The 22,160-nt window shown below is 49.8% G+C and overlaps 1 protein-coding gene across 1 annotated transcript in view; it reads right to left on the reverse strand.

Annotated features, from left to right (window-relative positions):
- Nucleotides 1–15,579, reverse strand: part of RHEB (Ras homolog, mTORC1 binding) — a 36,517-nt gene extending 20,938 nt beyond the window's left edge. The window contains exon 1 of the mRNA XM_037029471.1: nucleotides 15,385–15,579. Coding sequence (XP_036885366.1) covers nucleotides 15,385–15,436 — 52 coding nt within the window. The 5' untranslated portion in view covers nucleotides 15,437–15,579. The remainder of the gene's footprint in view (nucleotides 1–15,384) is intronic.
- Nucleotides 15,580–22,160: the final 6,581 nt, after the last annotated feature.

Consider the following 22,160-nt stretch of genomic DNA (forward strand, 5'->3'; position numbering starts at 1 on the left):
TCCTCTATCTTTAGGAGTCCTCTCTGTGGCTGCCCCTCCCTGAAGAGGTCAAGTGTCCCCATAGCGTCACAGGGTGACTTACTACAAAATCTTGAGTCCCAACCAAACTTACAGGACGGGAGTGTTATTCCCCCCTCTGCCCCCCGCTTCCCGCACTCCACTGCTCCCTTAAGTTTATCAACCACTACCCTCAGGCAAAGTTCAAATTTAATGGTCACCCCGATTTCTTCCCGCCTCCATGGTGTCCCCCCATTCTCTAGTTCCTTCCGGAAGCTCAGACTTTAAGCACAGAAAGAACACCTCACATGGACCAGGACCAGGATAAAGCCATGACTAAGAAGAGGTGCCTAACCTCAGAGGTCACCTGCTGTGACCAACCCCCACATTCCTGTCGGCTCCCACACGTCACAGGAAGAGGGTGGCACGCCTTCTTCCCATGAAAGCTGCTCTGGCCCCCTGTCCTGGAGACACCACCCCTCCCGGTTCCCTCTGAACCCGCCTCCCCCAAGTCATGAACAGACTCTTCTCAGTCTCCCCACTGGTTCACCCCACGCCATGGGCTTTGTTAACAGTGCCCCTGCAACATTCAAGTGTCTTTCAAGCCCCCTTTGCTGAGCTACAGCAAAGTCTCGTTGGGCACTGCAGCTGGTGGGTGCACGTGCTTGACCATGAACATGAGTGCACTCTACAGCAAAACCTCAGTCACTCAAAAGTTCCAGCCTGCTAACCCAAGTGAGACGCGTCCACGGAGATGCTCCTGACCCATGACCTATAGCACTCAGACCACCAAGAATTGCACAGACGTAGGTCGAAGGAGACTTCAGGGTCAAACGGTGCTGGGTAAACAGAGGGTGTGGGGTTTCCCGTTTCTACCAAGGTCCCTGGTGACACCAACCTCCAAACCACGCCTGCACTTGAGAGAGCTGGTTTTCAAACTTAGCTGCACACCGGCATCACCTAGAAAATTCCGAAACTACTGCCTGGGTCTCACTCCAGTAACTCTGACTTAAGCAGAACAGGGTGTGGCCACCACTTAAAGCCAAGGTCAAGGGTAGCTGACTAAACAGATGGAAGGACCTCTGTTCTTGAACTGACTGACCACTTGGTCAACCCCTACTCTCCATTTATGTGCAAATACCTTCCCTTACTGTTTAAGAAAGTGTGAATTAAAGTAATTTTCAACCAAATCATCCCAATTATAACATTAATTGTATTATTACAATGAAACTCATAGAATTATTATGAAAACCTTATTCTATTTGGTAAGTTTGTGTTTTACAGAGACGGCAGCCCTCTCAGCTTCACAGGACCTCATGTACCACTCGACTCCACTCTGAACTGGTAGGACCCAGGCAGAGAACCATCTGGAACCAAGGGCTCTGTGATGCCCAAGTGACTGTCACGGGGTGGTGTGGCAGAAACTCTATGGAAGCTGACCACCGGGACCATGGCCTTCTGCATGTGTCTGGGAGAGGGTGGCAATTGGGACCGGACACAGTTCCCGATTCCCTACCAGGGGCCCTGGACTGTGGCTGGCTGAAGGCTGAGGAGAAACCCAGCAGACACGTGGAGAAAGAGACAGGACAACAAAGGGTGTCAGAACAGACGCGAGCCTGCAACTCCAGGTTCCCAACTGCACGAAGAACTGATTTAAGAGAAGAGAGAAAAAGAAAAAGAAAAAAAACCTCCATTGAAATAATTGGCACAGGTGAAGTCAATTTTATAAAGGCCTGCCAAATAGTTTAACAAAATAGGCTGAGTGTTTCCAAAGAGGTTACTGAAGGCATCACGTCTACAACATACATGGAAAAAGACAAACAGAATCAAGTGAGCTGAAAAAACTTTTACACAAACATTCTACAACAATGTTCAAAAACTCTAGGTAGTATTTCTGAAATAAGTTCCGACCATTTGACATGAAATACAGACTAGCACACATTTCAAGGACGTAATGGAATAATGTGTGGTAATCCGCACAAGGCAGAGAGTATTCGCCACACAAAAGCGATCGTTCCCCATTTTGAAGACTCCACGTATTCTGGGACGTGTCCTCTGTTCGCGGCGGCCTGGGGGGCAGGGCACTGAGAGCACCCAAGGTAAACCCAAAGCAGAGCATGCCTTTGCTTCAGAAACACTACGACAGAAAAAAACAAAGACGCAAACCCGAAGAAATGCAATCACCACAGAAACCACAAGCGGAGGGAGGTCCGGGATCTGCGCCCCAGCTGCGCATCTGAAGAAGGCGACGCCCCTGGGCCTTGAACCCCACCCCGCTTGTGATGACCACACGGGACTGCCAGCACGAGGCCCGGCGCCTGGCACTCTGTCAGCAGGTGGTTATTAAAGCCTAGTGCTGCACGCCAATGCCGGTAAGGCTTTGTCCTAATTATGACCCACACAGTTCACACTGAGTCCAGAGACGCTGACCGAAATCCTGCTCCACGGGTGGTTCCGGAAAAGGCGTCAGTGCAACGCGCCTGACCCCCACCTGGGAGGACCCTGGCCCCTTCCGCTTCCCCGGGAGAAAGGAGTTCATGCGGAGAGTCAGGCTTTATTACACGTAAATCACACCTCAGTAAAGTAGTATAAAAAAGGGAGACAAGACAGCTATTATTTTTCATTAAGCAGAATAGGATGGCAATGATTAGCTACGTGGCTGAGGCAGCTGGACCGAGTCTACTCGCCCTTTGGAAAATGGAGATCATAACAGCATCCACCTCACAGGCGGCTGTGAGGGTTAAATGAAAATACACATAGACTACCTGGTTGTAGTAAGTCCTCAATAAATGTTATTAGTGATATTCTTTAAGACAAATACAAGATGCTTAGGAGAAAAATGCATTCTAATAATTCTAACATTAACCTAAAATCTATGAAATGACACACAGTAACTACTTCAGCTAAATACTAAAAACAACATGAAAACCAATCAATATACTCCCCCCAAAGCAGAAAACAGTTTTCGTCCTCCACTGCTGTGTGACAAACCGCCCCAGACTTCACCTGCTCACGATTCTGCAGGCAAGGCTGTGCTCGGCCGGGCCCTCTGCTGGCCAGGCAGTCAGCCCTCAGCAGCTGAGCTGGCAGTGGCCAGGGCTGGATTCACCTGGGCCCACAGGACGGCAGAAAAGCAGAAGCTGCCGACTTGTACGGCGTGCAGCCTGGCACAGGCCCGGGAGCCCCGCAGCAGCACGCTGCTGTCCAGGAGTGCCGCAGGACCGGGGGCAGGCGGGCGCTTCTCTGGGAGCCATGGACAGAGTGGACATCAACGCACGGCCCAGGTTTACGACCAGCAGCTGGGCTCCCAGTGCACTGTGCCCTGAATATATCACCACCAATAACAGAGCCAGGGCATCAACAAGCCGCACGCAGGCTTACCAATGCCTCCATACACGATAGCACCGCTGGTGACATGCTGGCCAAGCACGGCATCCACTTCGATAAAAACGTGCAGTTCTGTCCACAGCAGCTCAGGTGGCGGCTGCTCCGTGAGGGGCGGGCGACATGCACACACCCACCACAAGGCAGAGCCACTGAGGCAGCCTTTGGGAAAAAGGCACTCACCCCACAGCAGCTTTTGTTTTCAGGAGGCATTTTTTCTTCATTTTTAAGATTTTATTTATTTTTAGAGAGAGGGGAAGGGGGGAAGAAAGAGAGGGAGAGAAGCATCACTCTGGTTGCTTCTCATATACCCCCAGCCAGGGACCTGGCCTGCAACCCAGGCCTGTGCCCTGACTGGGAATCCAACTGGAGGCCTTTCAGCCCAGGGAAGGGTACCCACACCAGTCAGGGCACCCTGCATTCTAATTTAATTTAAGAGGGGTGCATTAGGGGTCCTGTGCGTGCTTGAACACTGCCGCCCAGGGGTCTAACACTCAGCCCCATCCCTATCTCTACCACACTCGGTCAGATGAGGGCACTTGAGGCAGGTAATCCAAAGTTTAATTGTTCACCGCAGCCTACAAGTGAGACTGTTTTAAGAGTTTCCAAAACATTTTTGCATGAATTTTCTCACTGTGCCTATCTATGCTATGCGTGAAGCAGAACTGACATCATCTTATTCTTTCTCACACCCTTTTCCCAGTTTTTTAAAAATAGATGCTTAGGGGAGAGAGAGAGAGAAAAAAACACCCAAGGTGCAATGATTATGACAAAGACAAGGAGTAAAAGGGGTCCATAAAGCGATCACTCATTCAAATGCCTGCTGCGTGCCTGCTGTCGCCAACACTGTGCTTCCACATACATCCCTCTGAGCACGTGAGAAATACGAGCTCTCAACGTGACGGTCCGAGTTATGGAGATGAAGCAACGCGAACTGGCAGGGTGACTGAGCCAAAGGGAACAGTGCTGCCAGGAACAGCCACGCACTCTCCTCCCTGCAGCCGGGTAGGCAAGGCGCCGCTGCCTGCAGGGCCACGGAAAGCCGAGTTCGAAGGCAAGGGACAGCCCGGTACACTGCAGGGAAGTCAACACTTGGCAACAATAAGGAATGGATTCTGCTAGATTTGTGGCCAAAACTGGGGAGAAGGCTGGGGGTTAGGGTGGGAAAGAGGAGATAAATCCTAAAAGTTTAATACATTCTTTAACATAGTAAAAAGCATGATGTTTGAGACTGATCAAAACTTGTAATAACAAGAAATTAGAATAAAGTGATAAAGCACAATCATCAGTCAGCATGAATGGTTATTTACATAAAGACCTCTCCGGGAGTTCCCCCAAATCCGCACCGAGCCCACTCATGGACACCCATGTACCCCTTGCTTCGTCTGTGCTCCCACTGGTAGGCAGCTACCAGCCCTGTGGACAGTGAGCACTTGAAAGGGGGTTCATCCTAGCTGAGGTGGGTCACAGTGTGAAACATACCTGAAATCTGAAAACTGGACATCAAAAATGTAGAAATACCAATACCCGCTGCCTACTGAAATGGTAACACTTCGGACTAAGTTATATTGGTAAATCTCACCTGCTTCTTTTGACCTGTTTAACATGGCCACCAGAAGACTTTCAATGTCCCACGTGGCTTGCACTGCACCCCTACTGGATGACACTGCTCTACAATGCCGCGGATGTGAATCAGAACACCTGACTGGTACGACGACGGCGAGCAAGACTTCCACCGAGATCTGAGAAAGGGAAGGCACGCACACTCTGTCCAGCTGTTTAGGATAATGATCATCCAGAACCATGGTCAGAGAAGGAAACAGTGTACTTCCGTACACGCATTCCCATGTGTTGGTAGCAGCTGCAGAACGAAAAGGCCTAGACGCGGAGCCCCACGCCGCTCTCCCCAGGTAGGAAAGGGGAAACCTCCTGCATCCAGCTGGGATCCTCAGCAGCCTTCCTGGTGGAGAGGGGCAGTGTGTGGGGCCAAGCAGGTCTTACGACCTCCTTGGTTTCCAAGGCAACAGGGAAACTACCCTGCAATACCACGGTGTGTTGAGTGGACACTCGGGTAACATGGGAACCTGGGGCCACACACCCCCAAAGGCCAGCTGCAGGAGCAGCCACCTGTCTGTAGGACCATGGGGATGACAAGGCAAGTGCATGGACCTGGCAGGTGGGCCACTCCAAATCCCGGTCCTTTTCTACCATCTCTCATTTTAGCCACTGGCGCCACTGCCCACTCAGGCACTCATCTCAACCACCCGAAGGTTATCCCCAGCATCTCCCACCTTACAAAGTCTACCTTATCTTCCTCTTCGGCTCAGATCCATCTCCGCTTCATCTCACAGCACCACCCCAACCCATGGCCCCTCAATGGTGAACTTCAATATGCAGCTAACTTCCACTTCCACCCCCGACGGCCCTCATCTGCCGCCCCCGCACACAGCAGTGGGAGGGATTCTCTTGAGACTTAAAACAGGATCAGCAAAGTACAGACCAGGGCCAAAAGTGCACAGCCTATGAGCTAAGAACAAGAATGGTTTTTACATCTTTACATGGTTGAAAAGAATCAGTAACATTTCATGCCGTGTGAAAATTCAATGACATTAACGTCAATGTCCATAAATAGAGTTTTAGTGGCACACAGCCATGTCCATTGGTTTGTGTGTCGTCTGGAACCACCGAAGTGAGTGAGTGCGACAGCGGCCAGGCAGCCCACAGAGCCTGACACACCTATTCACTATCTGCATTTTACAGAACAAGCTTGCCCATCCGGGTACAAATGGCCGCCTTATTCGCTGCTTAAAGCCCTTCAGTGACTTTCCACTGCTTCTAGGGAAAAGGCTAACCCTCTCCACAGGGCGTCCCGGGCTGCTCTCGGTAGGCAGCCGGCACCCAGGCCCGCCCCGTGACCTCCTCGCACTCACACCCTACTCCTCTCCTCATTCATCAGCCCAAACAAACAGCCTCTCTCTGCTCCTCCCAAGTGCCAAGCCCCATCTCACTCCTCGGACGTCTACACGTGCGGTTCCTTTCTCCTGGAAGGTTCTGCCCTTCTGGCCCCATGCCCCCCACCCTCTGCCTGCCAAGTCCGGTTTTAAGGACAGCTTGCTAGCACCAAGTCTCCCGCCCACGCACAGCCCTGGTAGCTCTCCCTTGGACTCTTTCTCTCAAAGCGTTCACCCCAACTGTTTCCAAAGTAGACCGTGCGTTACAGAGTGCTGGCCCTGGACAACTGCTTCAACTCAGATCCTGGCTCAGCCACGCATCACCAACCTAGGCCAAACGACTCCACCTTCCTGTGGCTCAGTTTCCTTACCTGCAGGACAGGCAGAAGAACAGCCCGTACCTCACAGGGCTCAAGGGTGCCCACACCAGCCACCATGCCCACCAGCACCAGTAACTGTTTACAGTGGCTCTGTTCCAGGTGGACGCTCCCCAGGGCCAGGGACCAAGACTGCTCTCACGGCTGGGACGAAACGCGCAGCGCCCGGGACACAAGTAACTAACTCATGACACTCACTCCACACACTGTCCTCCTCAACCAGTCATTTGAGCAGTTCAGTCGTTTGGGGGACTGGAATCCTCCGGACAGACAGATGGTAAAAGCCCTGGAGTCTTCCCCCAGAAACATGCACGTGTCTCCGGGAAAGCTCACGAACCCCACGGTAAGAACCGCCACCCTAAGCTGGCAATGCTCAACATGGGCCACCAGGCCGGAGAGAGCGCTCTGCCAGGTACCAACCCAAGTTCACAGTGAGAACAGGGCCAACCACAACGCTCAGAAACTCAATCCAGGACTCTCAGGCTGTCCACACGGGTGGGGGTTCCCCCTCTGAAACGTACACACAGGGCTTTCAGTGTATGGCCTGCATTTCTGCAGCCCTCCTGCCCTCCGGAGCAAGCTCGGCAGTGCTCTGGGTGCGCAGCACGCTGATCGCAGCCCCTGGTGTATCCGTGGCCACGCAAACCAGGCCGGAAACTCCACACCGCATCCAGTCACTTCCTAGCAGACAGACTGGGAAGTCCAAGTGTTTTCCCACTTCCACTCACGCCATGGAGTGTCATATTTTACCTTGGTGTGTCATCCAGGGCGCCAAGGTCACCGTGAACCCTCTTCCACCTTAATGTCAAGCCACCGTTGACTTTCACCATTTATGTTTTTAACTTAGTAACTCATTCAAGTCATGAACAAGAAAAAAAGAGAACCTGTATTTCAAAATATTCTCTTTAAAACAAATTCCAAATGTGACGGAAATTTGAAAATAAGCCAACCATCAGCCAGACATATTCATATCTAAAACACACAAGCTTTAGAAAAACATTGTCATTTCATAAAACTGTGTCAACTGTGAAAGCATCTTTGTTTCCATGTTCACACATCAGAGTTAACATTAAACTTAAAAAAAATATTTTATGTATTTTTAGAGAGGGGAAGGGAGGAAGCAAGAGAGGGAGAGAAACATCTGACACGTGAGGGACACATCAGTCAGTTGCCTCTCAATGTCCCCTACTGGGGACCCGAATGGCAACCCAGGCGCGTGCCCTGACTGAGGATGGAACCAGTGCCTTTCTGGTTCCCAGGACGGCATTCAGCCCACTGAGCTACACCAGCCAAGAGCAACATTCAACTTTTAATTTTGCAAAGAGAAGAACCACAGATCTTGTTAAAATACCAACTTGTTTCACATCCCCTGCCCCCAATCTTTCTGCAAGCAAGCACAGCGAGACAGGAGAGGGGAAGCTCGATGATACCCCCCGCCACACCAGCAGCCAAGGACAGGCAGGAGGTAACTTCATCAGTGTCCTCAAAGGGCCCGACTGCCACTTGTGCACGGAGCCCAGCGCAAGGCCGGCAGCGCTTCACGCCACACCACTCCCAACTCAGACTTCGAACCTTACGTCCTCCGGGTCCACGGAGCTCTTGGTTATCAGAAGCCCGACATGCGTTTCAGGACACTAAAATACTACAGTACTCTTCCAGGACCTTTGTGCTTTGAGATACTAAGTTGTACTCCTAAATCGATCGTACAATTCATGTTCAAGGTGCCTGCAGTGTGCATTCAGTTTACGGCAGCGAGCTCTTCGGCCGCTGTGAAGACTTAATTTGCTATTTCAGGATAAACCAGAAACAAGAATAAAGGTTCTCTCCGTGTGACCACTGACGATTCCATATGCTATAATTTGCACAGTCATGTCCAGTTCAGTCCTGATTCATTCAAATAACTAAGTACAACCCACTAATGAAAACGTATTCAAACTGCTGACTCCTCGTTCGGCCCTAAACCATGAAGTTGTGTTCATTTTGACCACACTCACAGGTGGAGAGGGCGGCTTCTCACTTTGTGATCAGGCTGGTTTTCCCCTACATCCTGGTATTTGAATTTGAACCATGCCGGTATGAGTCTATAGGTCCTGCGTATGCTGCTACCCAAGGCGGTTTTTACTATTTTCGGGGAGCCTCGCCCTTACCAGGTCAAAAACAACACACCCCAAACCGCAGCTGGTCCTGAGACACCCTGACTCGCCCAGGCTTTAGGAACTCACTGCGCCGACTGCTCGGAAGCGGGGATTCCCTCTCCTGCCAGGCTCTGCAGAACCCAGCTCCCGACTACCTGCCCGACTCCACTTTCTACTCCCACCTCATTATGCTCCAGCCACCCCCGCTTCCTTCCGTCCCCACGCGTGCCAAGTTCTTCCTGCCTCCCCAGCCTCGTCTCTCTCAATGCTGCAGGGCCTCTCACCCCCAGAAAGGCCCCTCCAAGACCACAGCAGCTGGGAAGCAGCCCGAAGAGCGGCTGGGATGCAGCTTCTTTGGAGCCAACTCTCCCCACCAGCGAGCAAGCACCTGCACACCGCAGTTCCACGGTCTTGAGAGAGCAGCCTGCCAGACCTGGGGGTCCTCGAGACCTTTTCAGGGGGCTTAGGAGGGCAAAGCCACTTTCATAAAAATGCCAGGATATTATCTGCCTTTTCCACTATGTTCGTATTTGCATGAGTGGTGCAAAAGCAACGGTGGGTGCCACAGCTTGCTTGGTGCCCCTGGCGCCAACTATGACAGTGGGCAGTGGGGACAAGCTGTAGTGAAAGTCGCCGCACTGGTACTCACATCAAAAAAAAAAAAGCCATTTTCACTTAACAGTGTCCTTGAGGAGGCAGTAAAATTATTGATTTTCATTAAACCCTGACTGTTAACACGTCTTTTTAGTATTCTGCCTGACAACATGGGACACGGGATGCAGGGAGCGTTGGCCGTGCACCGAATGCCCATCTCCGGGAGGAGCTTGTTGGGCAGCAGTCAGAAATACCCTCTACCACTTACCGCCATTGTTACTTTCAAGGCTGACCAACAGGCGACCATTTTTTCAGATATGGGGCCCTGGCAGACATTTTCTTGAAAACGAAAGAAATGAGGCTGTTACCCTAAGTCAAACTGCTAGCACTCTGCCGATGAATTCGAACCCTCAAGAAGAAATTAGGTCTGGAAAACTCGCATCCCTCACGGTGAGTGGAAAAGCTTCCCGAAATCTAGATTCTTCTGAGACTGGTAGTGGCATTAAAAAATAAGACTTTAAAAATATATATTAAATGTGGCAAAATGTGGAAGGATCTACCTAACAGTGGACCAGTATTTTCCAAATGATCAACGTATGATGTGACAAAACCACCACGGATGGGCAGACGATCCGTTCAAAGTGCAAAACAATCCAACATAGTTTAACGCAGCAGAGCAGAAAACCTGTCTACATGATGTCAGATTCCACACTTCAACTCGCCTCTGAGAAATGACCACCCAGGGAGTCTGGGTCAGTATCAGAGAATATCAACAGCCGTCTGCAAAAGCTATTAAAATATCCCCCGCTTTCCAACTATGTACCTGAGCAAGGCTGGATTTCCTTCATACACTTTATTAAAGTATCACATTGCAATGAAATGGATTCAGAAGCAGATACGAGAGTTTAGTTGTTTTTCAAATCAGACATTTGAAGATACTTGCAAAACTGTAAGACACCCTATCAAAATCCCAGCTGCTTTTTTGCAGACATTGATAAGCTCATCTTTTAGGAATTTTAATTCATATGGAAATGCTAGGGACTCAGAGGAGCCTAAACAGTCTTGCAAGACAATAAAGTTAGAGGACTCACACTTTCCTATTTTGACACTTGCTACAAACCACAGCGAGCAGGACAGTAATACTGGACAGTGTGATACCTGCATACGGACAGACATATGGATCACATATGGATCGTAGGAGGAGAGTCCAGAAATGAGCCCTCACACTTCTGGTCACTCAGTTTCTGCCAATGACATCAAGACAACTTAACGAGGGGAACAGCAGTCTTTTAACAGACGGGGTCGGGACAACTTGACATCCACATGCGAAAGTGTAACGCTGTGCCCGTCTCCCAGCATACACAAAAATTACCTCTCAATATATCATAAACCCAGATGTAAAAGCTAAAAGTATAAAACATTTAGAAGAAAATGCAGTAGGCAATCTACAAGGCCTTGAATAAAGCCATGATTAGCCATGGCACCAAAGACACAAGTGACAAAATAAAATATAAAAAATTTAGACTCTATTACAATGGAAGATCAAGACTTTCTTGACCCTGGCGGGGTAATTCAGTTGGTTAGAGCATCACTGGAATACATTCCAAGTTTACAGGTTTGATCTCTGGTCAGGGCACGTGTAAGAAGCAGTCAATGAATGCATAGATAACCGAAACAACAAATCAATGTCTCTCTCTCAAAAATAACTAAGTAAGTAAGTAAATAAATAAATAATTTAATGTCTTGCTTAAAGGGAAGGAAAAAGTTTCCACCAAGAAAGTGAAAAACCACCCACAGAATGGAAATTATTTGCATATCATGTATACAATACCACTTTGTGCCCTGAGGATGGCTACTAGAATAAAAAAGACAGACAACAGCCCTGGCTGGGATGGCTCAGTGGATTGGGTCCAGGCCTGTGAACCAAAGGGTCACTGGTTCAATACCCAGTCAGGGCACATGTCTGGGCTGTGGGACAGGTTCCCAGTTTGGGGCACTTGAGAGGCAGCCACACACTGATGTTTCTCTCTCTTTCTTTTTCTCCTTCTCTTCCCTGCTCTCTAAAAATAAATAAATAAAATCTAAAAAAAAAAAAAAGACAGACAATAACAAGTGTTGGTGGGGATGTGGAGAAACTGAAAGCAATTTTGATGGTGGATGGAGTGTAAAATGGTGCAGGTGCTTTGGAAAACAATTGGACAGTTCCTCAAGATGTTAAACATAGTTACCACATGTCCCAGCAGTTTCTGCACAGAAATTTGTACAGGAATGTTGGTAACAGCATCATGCATAATAGCCAAATACAGAAACTACCCACATGTCCTTCAGTTGGTGGATACAGAAATAAACTGTGTTATATTCAAATAACAGAGCATTATTTGGCAACAAGAAAGAATGAATTACTGATAAGTGCTACGGCTTGAATGAACCTTGAAGATTTTCAAATCAAATGAAAGATGCCAGTCACAAAAGACTGTGAGTGTGTGATTCCATTTACACAAAATGCCCAGAACAGACAAATTCATAGAAACCGAAAGCGGACGCTTGGACGCCAGGAGGCTGAAGGCCCAGGAGCCCAGGGAGTGATTGCTCACGGGCACAGCTCCTTTTCGGGGCGGTGAGGGTAAATACGGACGAGCAGATCCTAGGGGACAGTCAAGTAACGTTCAGCACTGAAGAGCCATAACCACGACCACACGCGGTTGCTCTCTTATGCGGGACAATGACTGATACAAAAGAGAGAAGTTATTTCAAGCTCCACCATAAGGTGACTACTACAGGACGTAGTTAAGCACTTGAACATACAATTTCACATTCTAAGAGATTTTATAAATGGCAAGCAATGTTTTGCCTTTTATTCAGGGAACTGTGTCAGAAAAGGGTAATTTAAAAGTAGTACATCAGATCACAACTGGATGGTTTCTACCTGGAACAAGTTGAGTGGTTCGTTCCCTTAAGAAGTAGCCCAATCAAAGGCTGCATCTTCCTTACCACCTGAAACATTTAATAAAGTGATAGCATAACTGGAGTTACTTTGGCTGTATTGCCTTCTACCAAACCAGAGTTGCTCCATTTTCTTTCGTGACTGAATTCCTGTGATCCCCTCTGTCTCCCTCAACCCAGAGGCTTGCAAACAACCTCCGGCTGTGCGCTCAGGGGAGACTAGAGTGTCCAAGCCTCTGGAGAACACCCAGCGGAGGTGTGCCGATCGGACTGAAGATAGTTACCCGACACCATGGCTTTAGCTCCGTCAGGCTGAGTCACCTCCTACCAGGGGACCACTCGCCCCTATCAGAAACAATGGGTGTGAAGGAGCCGGGACACGCGGCCACCACTGAAACAATGAATACAAAGCACTCCCTGAAAGCCTGCCTGCGTTATAGGTGACGTGTCCTTAAAAGCTTAATGTTGTAAACAACAGGAAAAGTACTTCAGGGAAACAAAAGGAGTTGTACACAAACCTGAGAATTGTCTTTTCCTTACCGGCAGTCTCCTCCGTGTTTTTATAAAAATACAAAATTTGAAAGCCAGGTAGTAAAACAATCCTAACATTTAGTAGTTTTATCTGGAGGCAAGATTTTAAAATAAAGTCCATGGTGTGACAAGTACTTACCGTCATGCATGAGCTAGTTAACCAAGAGAGCATTCTAAGAAAGCTATGGTTTCTAGTTGTGCCTTTGCCCACCACTCTACCCGTCAGCATGACACAACAGCTTAACACCCGCAAACAGCACGAGCTAGAAACCCCCGGACTCCAACTCCTCTAGCACAGCAGCACCATCTGCAAGCACCGCGGCAGGGAACTCCCGGAAGTCCCAAGCCGAGCCCTCCTCCACCAAGAGTGGCTAGCACACGGGACCAGGGAATTACTCCCTTTCCTGAGGCTGGCAAGGCAAAAGACCCCACAAACTACAAAGTGTCCTGGCTTTAAAATTAGATGCAAAGACCGGGAATAATTTAACCTCTCCAAACTACCTTCACTTCACCATCATTACACTTGAAAATAAAGCAGAGAAAATGAAGTAGGGTAGAGTAATGAACGACCTATCGAGGGCACAGAAAACAGGGACTAGAAACCCACTGTGTCCCAATGGAGGCTATTTATGACAGTGGCTTAACCAACAGCAGTTCCTACTAAGTGTGAAGAGAAGGCTGAGGGGTGACCTGTCACATCTGGGTCTTTAGCAGGGGGACGATTACCAGGAAGATAAAACAGGCAGACTTCAATTCCACACACAGAACTTCAGCACAACAGTGGTAAAACACTGGGCTTGCTTATTGGAGACCAGAATCACCATCTCCAGCATTTCAAGGGGTGAGTCAGTCAGGCGGCTGGGGACACCCGTTTCAGAGGAAATCAGATAGTCCCAGAACAGGTCGCGTGTAGTCTGGTCACTCAGACACTCTCCCCACTGGGGGGCACGCAGGAGCGGCCCCGACAGGCCCCAGCCCCACTTCAGGATGCACAGGAGGCCCCCGCGCCGCCCACAAGCAAGCGCTGGGCGACTCAGGCTGCTAATCGAGGGTGGCTGCCCGGCTCCACATGGGCATTTGGGGGCGGACCGCCAGTGACTTCAAAAGCCTCGCTAGGCGCAGGGGCACTTTCCGCGGCAGTTGTTGGGAGGTCACGTCTCCTTCCCCGCGGGTACCAGTGCTTTGGCCTTGCGCCCCACGAGTTGCTCCCAGGATTCTAGGAACCTCCTATCTCTGCACAAGCGCCTTAAAGCCGCCCCCCCCCCCGCCCGCCCCTACCACCCAGCACTTTGACGGAGAGAGAAGATAAAGGACGACGAGTAAGCAGGCTAGAGCCGATCTTGGTCAAAGAGCAGACCCTGGCACCGGCGGTGGAAAACGGGGGGTGGCGTGGGGGAGGAAGCGGAACTGAAAGTGGAGCCGGGGAGTCTTCCAGGGAGCTGCAGGCGGCCACGAGCCTTCCCACGGCAGCTACTGCTACCTTCTCTGGCCACCAGAACCCCAACCTGGCTTTCACCTCCTTCCTCCCACTGAGGTCAAGCGCACATTTTCCTCAGACATTTACTTCTTTCAAACGACACAGGACGAAAGGCTCCTGGTTGTCAAAGACAATAACGCCTCACCCTTGAAGAATGGCTTTAAGTTCAACGGTTCTGTTTTCTCACTTTTTGGGGGGGGGCACCGTGTCCACCCTGCACCCCACCAAATATCACTTCGGGTCGGCAAAGAAGCGACTGACGCTAAGTTTCAAATATGTCAACATCTTGGGGGGAAAAAACCCCGATACAAAACAAACTTTTGAGTTACTTGTAACAGCCTGCTTACAAGTACCTGACCTTATTTTTTCCCGGAGAAAAATAGGACGCCGAGACATCAGACATTTATTTTTCCCTGCCTTCCTACTTTGGTCGCTGGCAGCATCTCGGGGGCTCTTTTTAGATTTCTTCGGAGGAAACGTGCCCTCAGTAGCCAAACTATAGGTCCCCGATTTCCTTTAAAATGCTGAAGTTCACAGACAGGGGAAAAAAAAAAAGAAAGCCTGGTGCTGTTTCCTTTGTTAAAATCCCACGGACTTGATTTAATTCGGGGCGGAAAGGCTGCCTAGCAGCGAGGAAGACAGCGAGCCGCGCAGCGGCGGGGAGACAGGTGCGATCCCCCCGCCCCCGGGTGCCCTGCGGCCGTTCCGGCGAGACAGCAGACCCCGCCGGCGCCTCCCCGGGCCCGGCCTGAACCCAACTCCCCGCGCGTCCGCGGCCTTCCCGAACTCGTCCTCCCGCGCCCCGGACGCCCCGCGGGCCCGGCCTCGCCGCCGCCTCCGCTCAAAATGGAGGTGGCGGCGGCGGGTGGCTGGTTACGAAACGCGCGGCCGCCACATGGCCGCGCCGGCCCCAAACTTGGCCCGGCCCGCCGAGTCCCGCGCCCAGGCTAGACTGGGCCCGGGCGCTAGGAGGCCGCGCGGCGTCCGTCACTCACCCACAGACCGGTAGCCCAGGATCGCGATCTTCCGGGACTTGGACTGCGGCATCTTGGCGGCCTCCTCAGCCCCAGGCCAACCACATCAACCGCGGCGGCGGCGGCGCCTCCTATGCTACGATCGGCGGCCGCGCCGGGGCAGAGCGGCATCCAGGGGCGGGGCGGGCGGGCGCGGCTGCCTCCGCTCCTCGCTCGCGCGCCCAACCGCCCGGAACCGCCGCGCGGCCCCACCCCCAAACACACCCACGTGACCGCCCGCTGCCGCCGGCCCCTCCCTCCCTCCCACGGCTCGCGTCAGCGCCGCCTTCCCCGCCGCGGCTGCCGCTCCCGCCCCCGAAACGCACGGGAGTGCGTCAGAAGACGTTTTACTTTTAAAGGGGAAAACAGGGGACGCCGAGAAGCTTCCGGAAAAAGTCACGACTAAAACTCGCTGTGTCATGACCCACCCACCGCCTTCCGCCGCTTTTTAATTACGCCAGTTCTCCCAGAGCGCTGATTGGACAACTCCCGCCCGCCCGCGCGATGACGCAAAATCCAATCCGTCTTCCATTGGGGGCGGTGATGAGGCGGGGCCTAAGGGTAGGCTGCTGGTCCCAAAATTAAAAATAAAATCCGGCCGCAACCGCCGGGTAGTGCGCCAGCGAGGTTTGAAAGCTTGGAATGTCGCGGGGCTGGGGGTGCTGGGGGCGTTGGGGATCCTGGGGGTAGGGCTGGGAGAGGCTAACTTCTCAGTGATTGGTGAGAGCAGGGCGAGGGGCGGGGCGAGCTGCGGAAGGCGCGTTCATTGGCTAAGTGCGGAGAAGTGGGTGGACTGGCTTCCCCCGAGCCCTTAAAAGGCTCCAGAGGCTAGGCGCGTGGTTACCCGCTGGCCTTTAGGTTTCCTGGGTTTTCCATTTTTAGCCCCTTTGCTGTAATGGCGTTAGTAAGTCTGGGTTTGAGGGTATAGCTGGTGATTAAACGCCATCGGCGGTGAAGAACCACGGGAAGCATGGAGTATATGTTAGTTCAAAATGGTTTGCATTTCATTCCAAAATTGTGCGCCTCATCAGTTCTGCCCCCAACTCTGGGACATGTGGACTCCTGCACACCTTACAGCTAACACACCGTTAATTTTCAACACTAGGCATGGCTAACTCTGCACAGAAACTTAAACACTAGCCGTTGTTTACCCGAGACCATTCCAGAACCCGGAATTTTAGTCTGCTAGGCTGATCTTTCCAGAAATCGCTGTTTCCCACAGAAGACGCACCGACAACCCCCTTTTACTGGTGCCGGTGAAGAGCTGTTAGGGTGGCACCAATATCAAAGACAGGAAAGGACGCAGGCCTGGGGGGCCTTGGTTATGGGAAAGGAGGGTCCGAGAAGTGAGGACGCGAACTGGGAGATTTCCAGCCAGGGAGACTTCCATCATGGGAGGCATTCTGCTCTTGGTTGCTGAAAAAGCAGAGTGTCTTAGTTGTCCTCTGGCTGTTGGACAGTGTTGACTGGCCGAGCGGTCAACCAGCCCTCCCGGCCCTTGGCCGAATTTTCCCGGCGAATACAGAGAAAGAACCCTGGAAGCTGAGTGATGGGGTCGGATTCCTGAGTATGAAGTATTAGAGGAGAGTGTCCCATCAAGGTACCTTGTTGAGTTAGAACACGGCCGTTAAGGCAGAATCTTTTCTTGTCGATTCCAGAAAGCGGATGTGATGGGTTCAGTAATTACCATCATCTCTCTCTTTTCCCTGAATCCTCACCTGACGACATGTTTATTGATCTTAGATAGTGAGAGGACGGACGAGGCGGGGGAGGGGAAAGAGAATCATTGATATGAGAAATATGAATCGATTGTCTTCTGTACATACCCGCACTGGGATTGAACTGGCAACCTTTTGGTGTAAAGGTGTTCGGGGACAGTGCACCAATCAACTGAGCGACCCTGCCAGGGCACCATCATCTCTTGAGTGAGAAGCTCATGCTTTACCTGTCAATCAGCCAGTGAAGCACCACTGGTCAGGAAAACAGTTAATGGCAGTTATCTGTGAGCTGTNTCAGTAATTACCATCATCTCTCTCTTTTCCCTGAATCCTCACCTGATGACATGTTTATTGATCTTAGATAGTGAGAGGAAGGACGAGGCGGGGGAGGGGAAAGAGAATCATTGATATGAGAAATATGAATCGATTGTCTTCTGTACATACCCGCACTGGGATTGAATTGGCAACCTTTTGGTGTAAAGGTGTTCGGGGACAGTGCACCAATCAACTGAGCGACCCTGCCAGGGCACCATCATCTCTTGAGTGAGAAGCTCATGCTTTACCTGTCAATCAGCCAGTGAAGCACCACTGGTCAGGAAAACAGTTAATGGCAGTTATCTGTGAGCTGTGCACTATTATACGATCACTGTTAACTAACTTTCTGTGAGCTTTTTATGTTTAGGGATAGGGGAAGGGAGAAAGAGGGGGAGAAACATCGATGTGCGAGTGATACTTCCTGCCCATAACCCAGGCATGTGCCCTGACTGGGAATCGAGCTGGTTCGAAGTCCAGCACTCAATCCACTGAGCCACACCAGCCCGGGGCAACTTTCTGGGAGCGTTAAGAAGTCCAGTGACATCTGACTTGCAGTTTCATTGAGTTACACTAAGGAAGAGAAGAATAAAAACCACAGCTCTGCTTTTTAGGAAAAGGATGTTTGTGAAATTATTTTACCTTTTTACATGTGAGAGAGCGACCCTCGATGAAAGCAGACACGAAGGCAGTTCGTTTTTACAGCAAACGACGAAGGAAGACCTGAAAAGAACGAGGCTGCTCCTAATTTTGGCAGAAGCTGAATGAGACCGCCCTGTTCCGTGTCACCGAGGGTGTTGTTCAAATCAAAGGGTACAGGCTGGGGAAATGTGCCAAGGTCGTGTCATTGTGTGGTTGCCTTGTTGGAGCCAAAGGGACAGGGCCTGCTCTCGTGGGTGGGACGTGGTTTTCTCAGTGGGGCCTTAGAAGCCTGCCCTCAGTATCCCAGCATGAGGCTATCCTAGCCAGTCCCCGAGGTACACTGGAGTGACAGAAAATCCTCTTCTCTCTGAAGCTGGGGATCGGTCCGGCCTGAACCCTGAGGTACGGAGATGTGTGCAGTGCTCCCAGAAGAGGGAAGTGCGGCAAGCCAGCCCTAAGCCCGTGGACGTAAGCCACACATGAGGGCGGAGGTGGGCTCAGCCAGGAGCTCTCAGGACAGTTTCTGTGCAGTGGTTGTTAACTGTTCTTGACTCTTAGGGTTGGAATGTCCCCGTACAGTCGAAGTATTGTCCTGCTCAGAATGGGATCTCACTTGGAAGTAGGGTTGTTACAGAGGTAACTAGTTATTCTAGAGTGGACTGGGCCTGATCCCATATCACTGGTGTCTTCAGAAGAAGGGACTCGGGCACACAGACACAGAAGGAGGATCAGAGGCAAGCCACGTGACGACAGGGGCTGAGATTGAAGGGATGCTGCCACAGGCCAAGGACACCTAGGGCCACCAGATGCTGGAGAGGGCGAGGAAAGATGCTCTTCCAGAGACTGTGGTGGGGGGTGCAGAGCCTGGCCTTGCTGGCACCTTGACTTTGGACTTCCGGCCTCCAGAACTGTGAGACAATACATTTACATTGTTTTAAGCCCTTAGTTTGTGGTGTTTTGGTACAGCAGCCCTAAAAAACTCATGTATCAATTGTGAAATCATCAACAGTTTCACTGAGTGTATAAATATAGATTCTGCTGGGCTGGGTGTGGATGCCAATGACCTTCTCTCCAAGCCCCATGCCAGGGTGCACCTGACAGACACTTTCACCAGCAGGGGGCTGGAGCAGGACACCTGTCGGTAAGAGCCTCTGTGACACACCTGGGGGACGCTCAGGAAGAGCCAAGTGGCTAATTCCTTGCAATAAAACAGGGGATGGCTTGAGCCCACGAGGCTTGGATTGCATATAGCCTTCAGATGCGCCTCAGATGTGGCACTTAGTCACAGTGTTCTTAAGCCACATCAAGATATAATTACTATTGCAGGGACATACTCAGCTTTGCTTCCTCCTTCTGTGTGAAGAGTTGTCTTGGTGTGGGAGCTTCTCCCAGTGGTGGGCAGAGCTTCTATTTAAAAGCATTTTTATTTAAAAAGTAATGGGGCTTTGCTAGTGTGTAGTGTATGGATTGACCACGGCACCCGCAAGGCCTGTGTGACAGGCGGTGGCATGTCTTGGCTGATCCGAGAGGTATCGGGGGCCTTCCACAACATCGAGGACCTGGCAGCGTTGCCCTCGCTGTTCTCAGAATATTCTCGCTTCTCACGTGTCTGTTCCTGGGTGGTTAGAGAATGGGTCACTCAAGTTCTGCTAAACAAAATTCAGTCTCACAATAAGGTCACTGGTCTTAAAAGAGTCCTTCAGAGGGACTATGAATTCATGAGGATAAAAATGCAGCATAAGCATTTTATTTTCTATGTTTTTAAGATTTTATTTATTTATTCTTAGAGAGAGAGGAAGGGAGGGAGAAAGAGAGGGACAGGAACATCAATGTGCGGTTGCCTCTCCCACGCCCCCTACTGGAGACGGGGCCCACAACCCAGGCCTGTGCCCTGACCGGGAATCAAACCAGCAACCCTTTTTTACGGGCTGCCTCTCAGTCCACTGAGCCGCAGCAGCCAGGGCCGCTATAGGCATTCATACGTGGGGAAAATGTGAGCGCCACCGCTGCTTCCTGTGTGAGCTCTTGCCAGTCACACCGAAGGTACACACAATCATCTAATCTTCTCTGACATGAGGATGACCAACAATTTTTACAAAAATTGTAAGAATTGGCAAGAGAAATATTTATAATGTGGATTCATGTCCACTGTCATTAGTAAGTATATTAGACTTTAATATTAGATGACATTGTAAGTATCCCTTAACCAACAGCAAGATATTAATAACAAAGCAACCAAAACACTAAGGAAGACCTTATAAACTTTTCTCTTTATTTTGTGTGTGGAAAACTTCAAGCATACATAAAAGTTGAGAGATTAGTACAATGAGCCCCAGGCCCATCACCCGCTTCAATATTTACGGGGTCACGGACTATCCTGTTTCATCCGTGCCCTGCCCTCTTCCCCCACCCACCCACGGGTTACTTTTGAGCCAGTTCTAGCCATCACATCATTTCATTCACAAATATTCAGTATCTTCTCTAAAAGATAATTCTTTTAAACATATAACATGCCATTTTTATGTCCTAAACCAAAGCAATGCGTGCGTTATCACTGTGGGTGTTGGCCTTGGCCACCTGGCTCAGGGACAGTGTGTCAGCCTTCACCTCCGGCAGGTGACTCTTCCTCCCTTTCCGTGCAGTCCCCCTTTGACAGGAAGTCGCTTTGGCAGGTGTTGCACCCTCACAGACCCGAGAGCTCGGCTTCACTAGTTCCCTTCTGCTCTCGGAACTTCCTGTAGCATTTCTTGCCGTCTCCTGGCAACAGATACACAACTGATTTATCTGAAAATTGTCTTTATTTCTCCATTGTTTATTTTGAAGCAGTTACAGATTAGCAGGCACTTTCAAAAATAGTCACAGTACTGTTCTCTGGGTGGTAACATCTTCCATGAATACAGCACAGTATCGAAACCAAGAGACTGAAATTGATCCGGCTCTCAGATCCTGTTCAGATTGTACCAGCTTTACATGCGTGCATTTGTGTGTGTGTGTGTGTATGTGTGTCTGTAGGAGTGTGTTTCAGTCCTTTAAAGGTTGTTCCTTTTCTTCTGGCCTCTGCTTTTTTCCAGTGAGAAGTCAGCTATTACGTTATTATTTCCTGTATGTGTATATCCCCTGTCCTGTCTGCCTTAATATTTCCTTTTTATATTTGGTGTTAGGAGTTGACTATGATGTGTTTGTGAGTGGGGTTCTTTGCTTTTATGCTGTTTGAGGTTTACAGAGCTTCTTAGATTTGTGAGGTACTGGTTTTGATCCAGTTTAGAAAACTTCCCAAGCAATACTTCTTTTAAGTATTTTTTTTCTGCCTCTTATTCTTTCTTCGCTCCTTCTGGGACTCCAGTTTTACATATTAGACAGTTTGGTAGCTTCCTACCAAAAAAAAAGCGCCTTTGTTTATTCTTCTCTCTGTTTCCCCCTCTCTAGTGTAATGATTACAAAAATTTTGGATAACGTATTTTTCAGGATTTCTATTTTTATCTGGTTCTATTTTATAGTTTCCATCTCTCTCCTTAAATTCTCCTGTTTTTACCCAACATACCTGTGTTCTCTGTGGGTTTTTTTAACATTCTTATCATAGTTATTTTTAAATCTTTTTGCACTAATTGTAAAATCGGGATTATTCATGGGTCTGCTTTTAGTGGATGACTTTTCTCTTGATTACAGAACATATATTTTTGTGTCTTTTCACATCTAGTAATTTTTATTTTAGAGTGACATTATGGGTGTGTTATAAAAATTCTGGGTAGCATATCTTCTGAAAACTGTTGAGCTTTGTTTTAATATTTGCATGCGGTAAAAGGCGTGGACCAAAGTCCTTTGGTGTACATGGATATAGTAAGTCCTCACTCCTCAGTGTCATTCATAGGTTCTTGGAAACTGTGACTTTAAGCAAACTGACATGTAATGAACTCAGTTTTACCACAACGTATTGAACTTGACAAGAGTTAAGTTCCTACAGCCTATTTCTGGTCACAAAAACATCACCAAAGCAAACACATAAAGACCCAAAGCACTTCTAATATTAAGCATTAAAGTAAGTGTGAGCCTCACATACATTTAAGAAAGATGAATAAACACAAGATA

Source organism: Sturnira hondurensis, unplaced genomic scaffold (genome assembly GCF_014824575.4).
Source record: "Sturnira hondurensis isolate 20B ecotype Veracruz unplaced genomic scaffold, ASM1482457v3 Scaffold0020309, whole genome shotgun sequence".
Lineage (NCBI taxonomy): Eukaryota > Metazoa > Chordata > Mammalia > Chiroptera > Phyllostomidae > Sturnira > Sturnira hondurensis.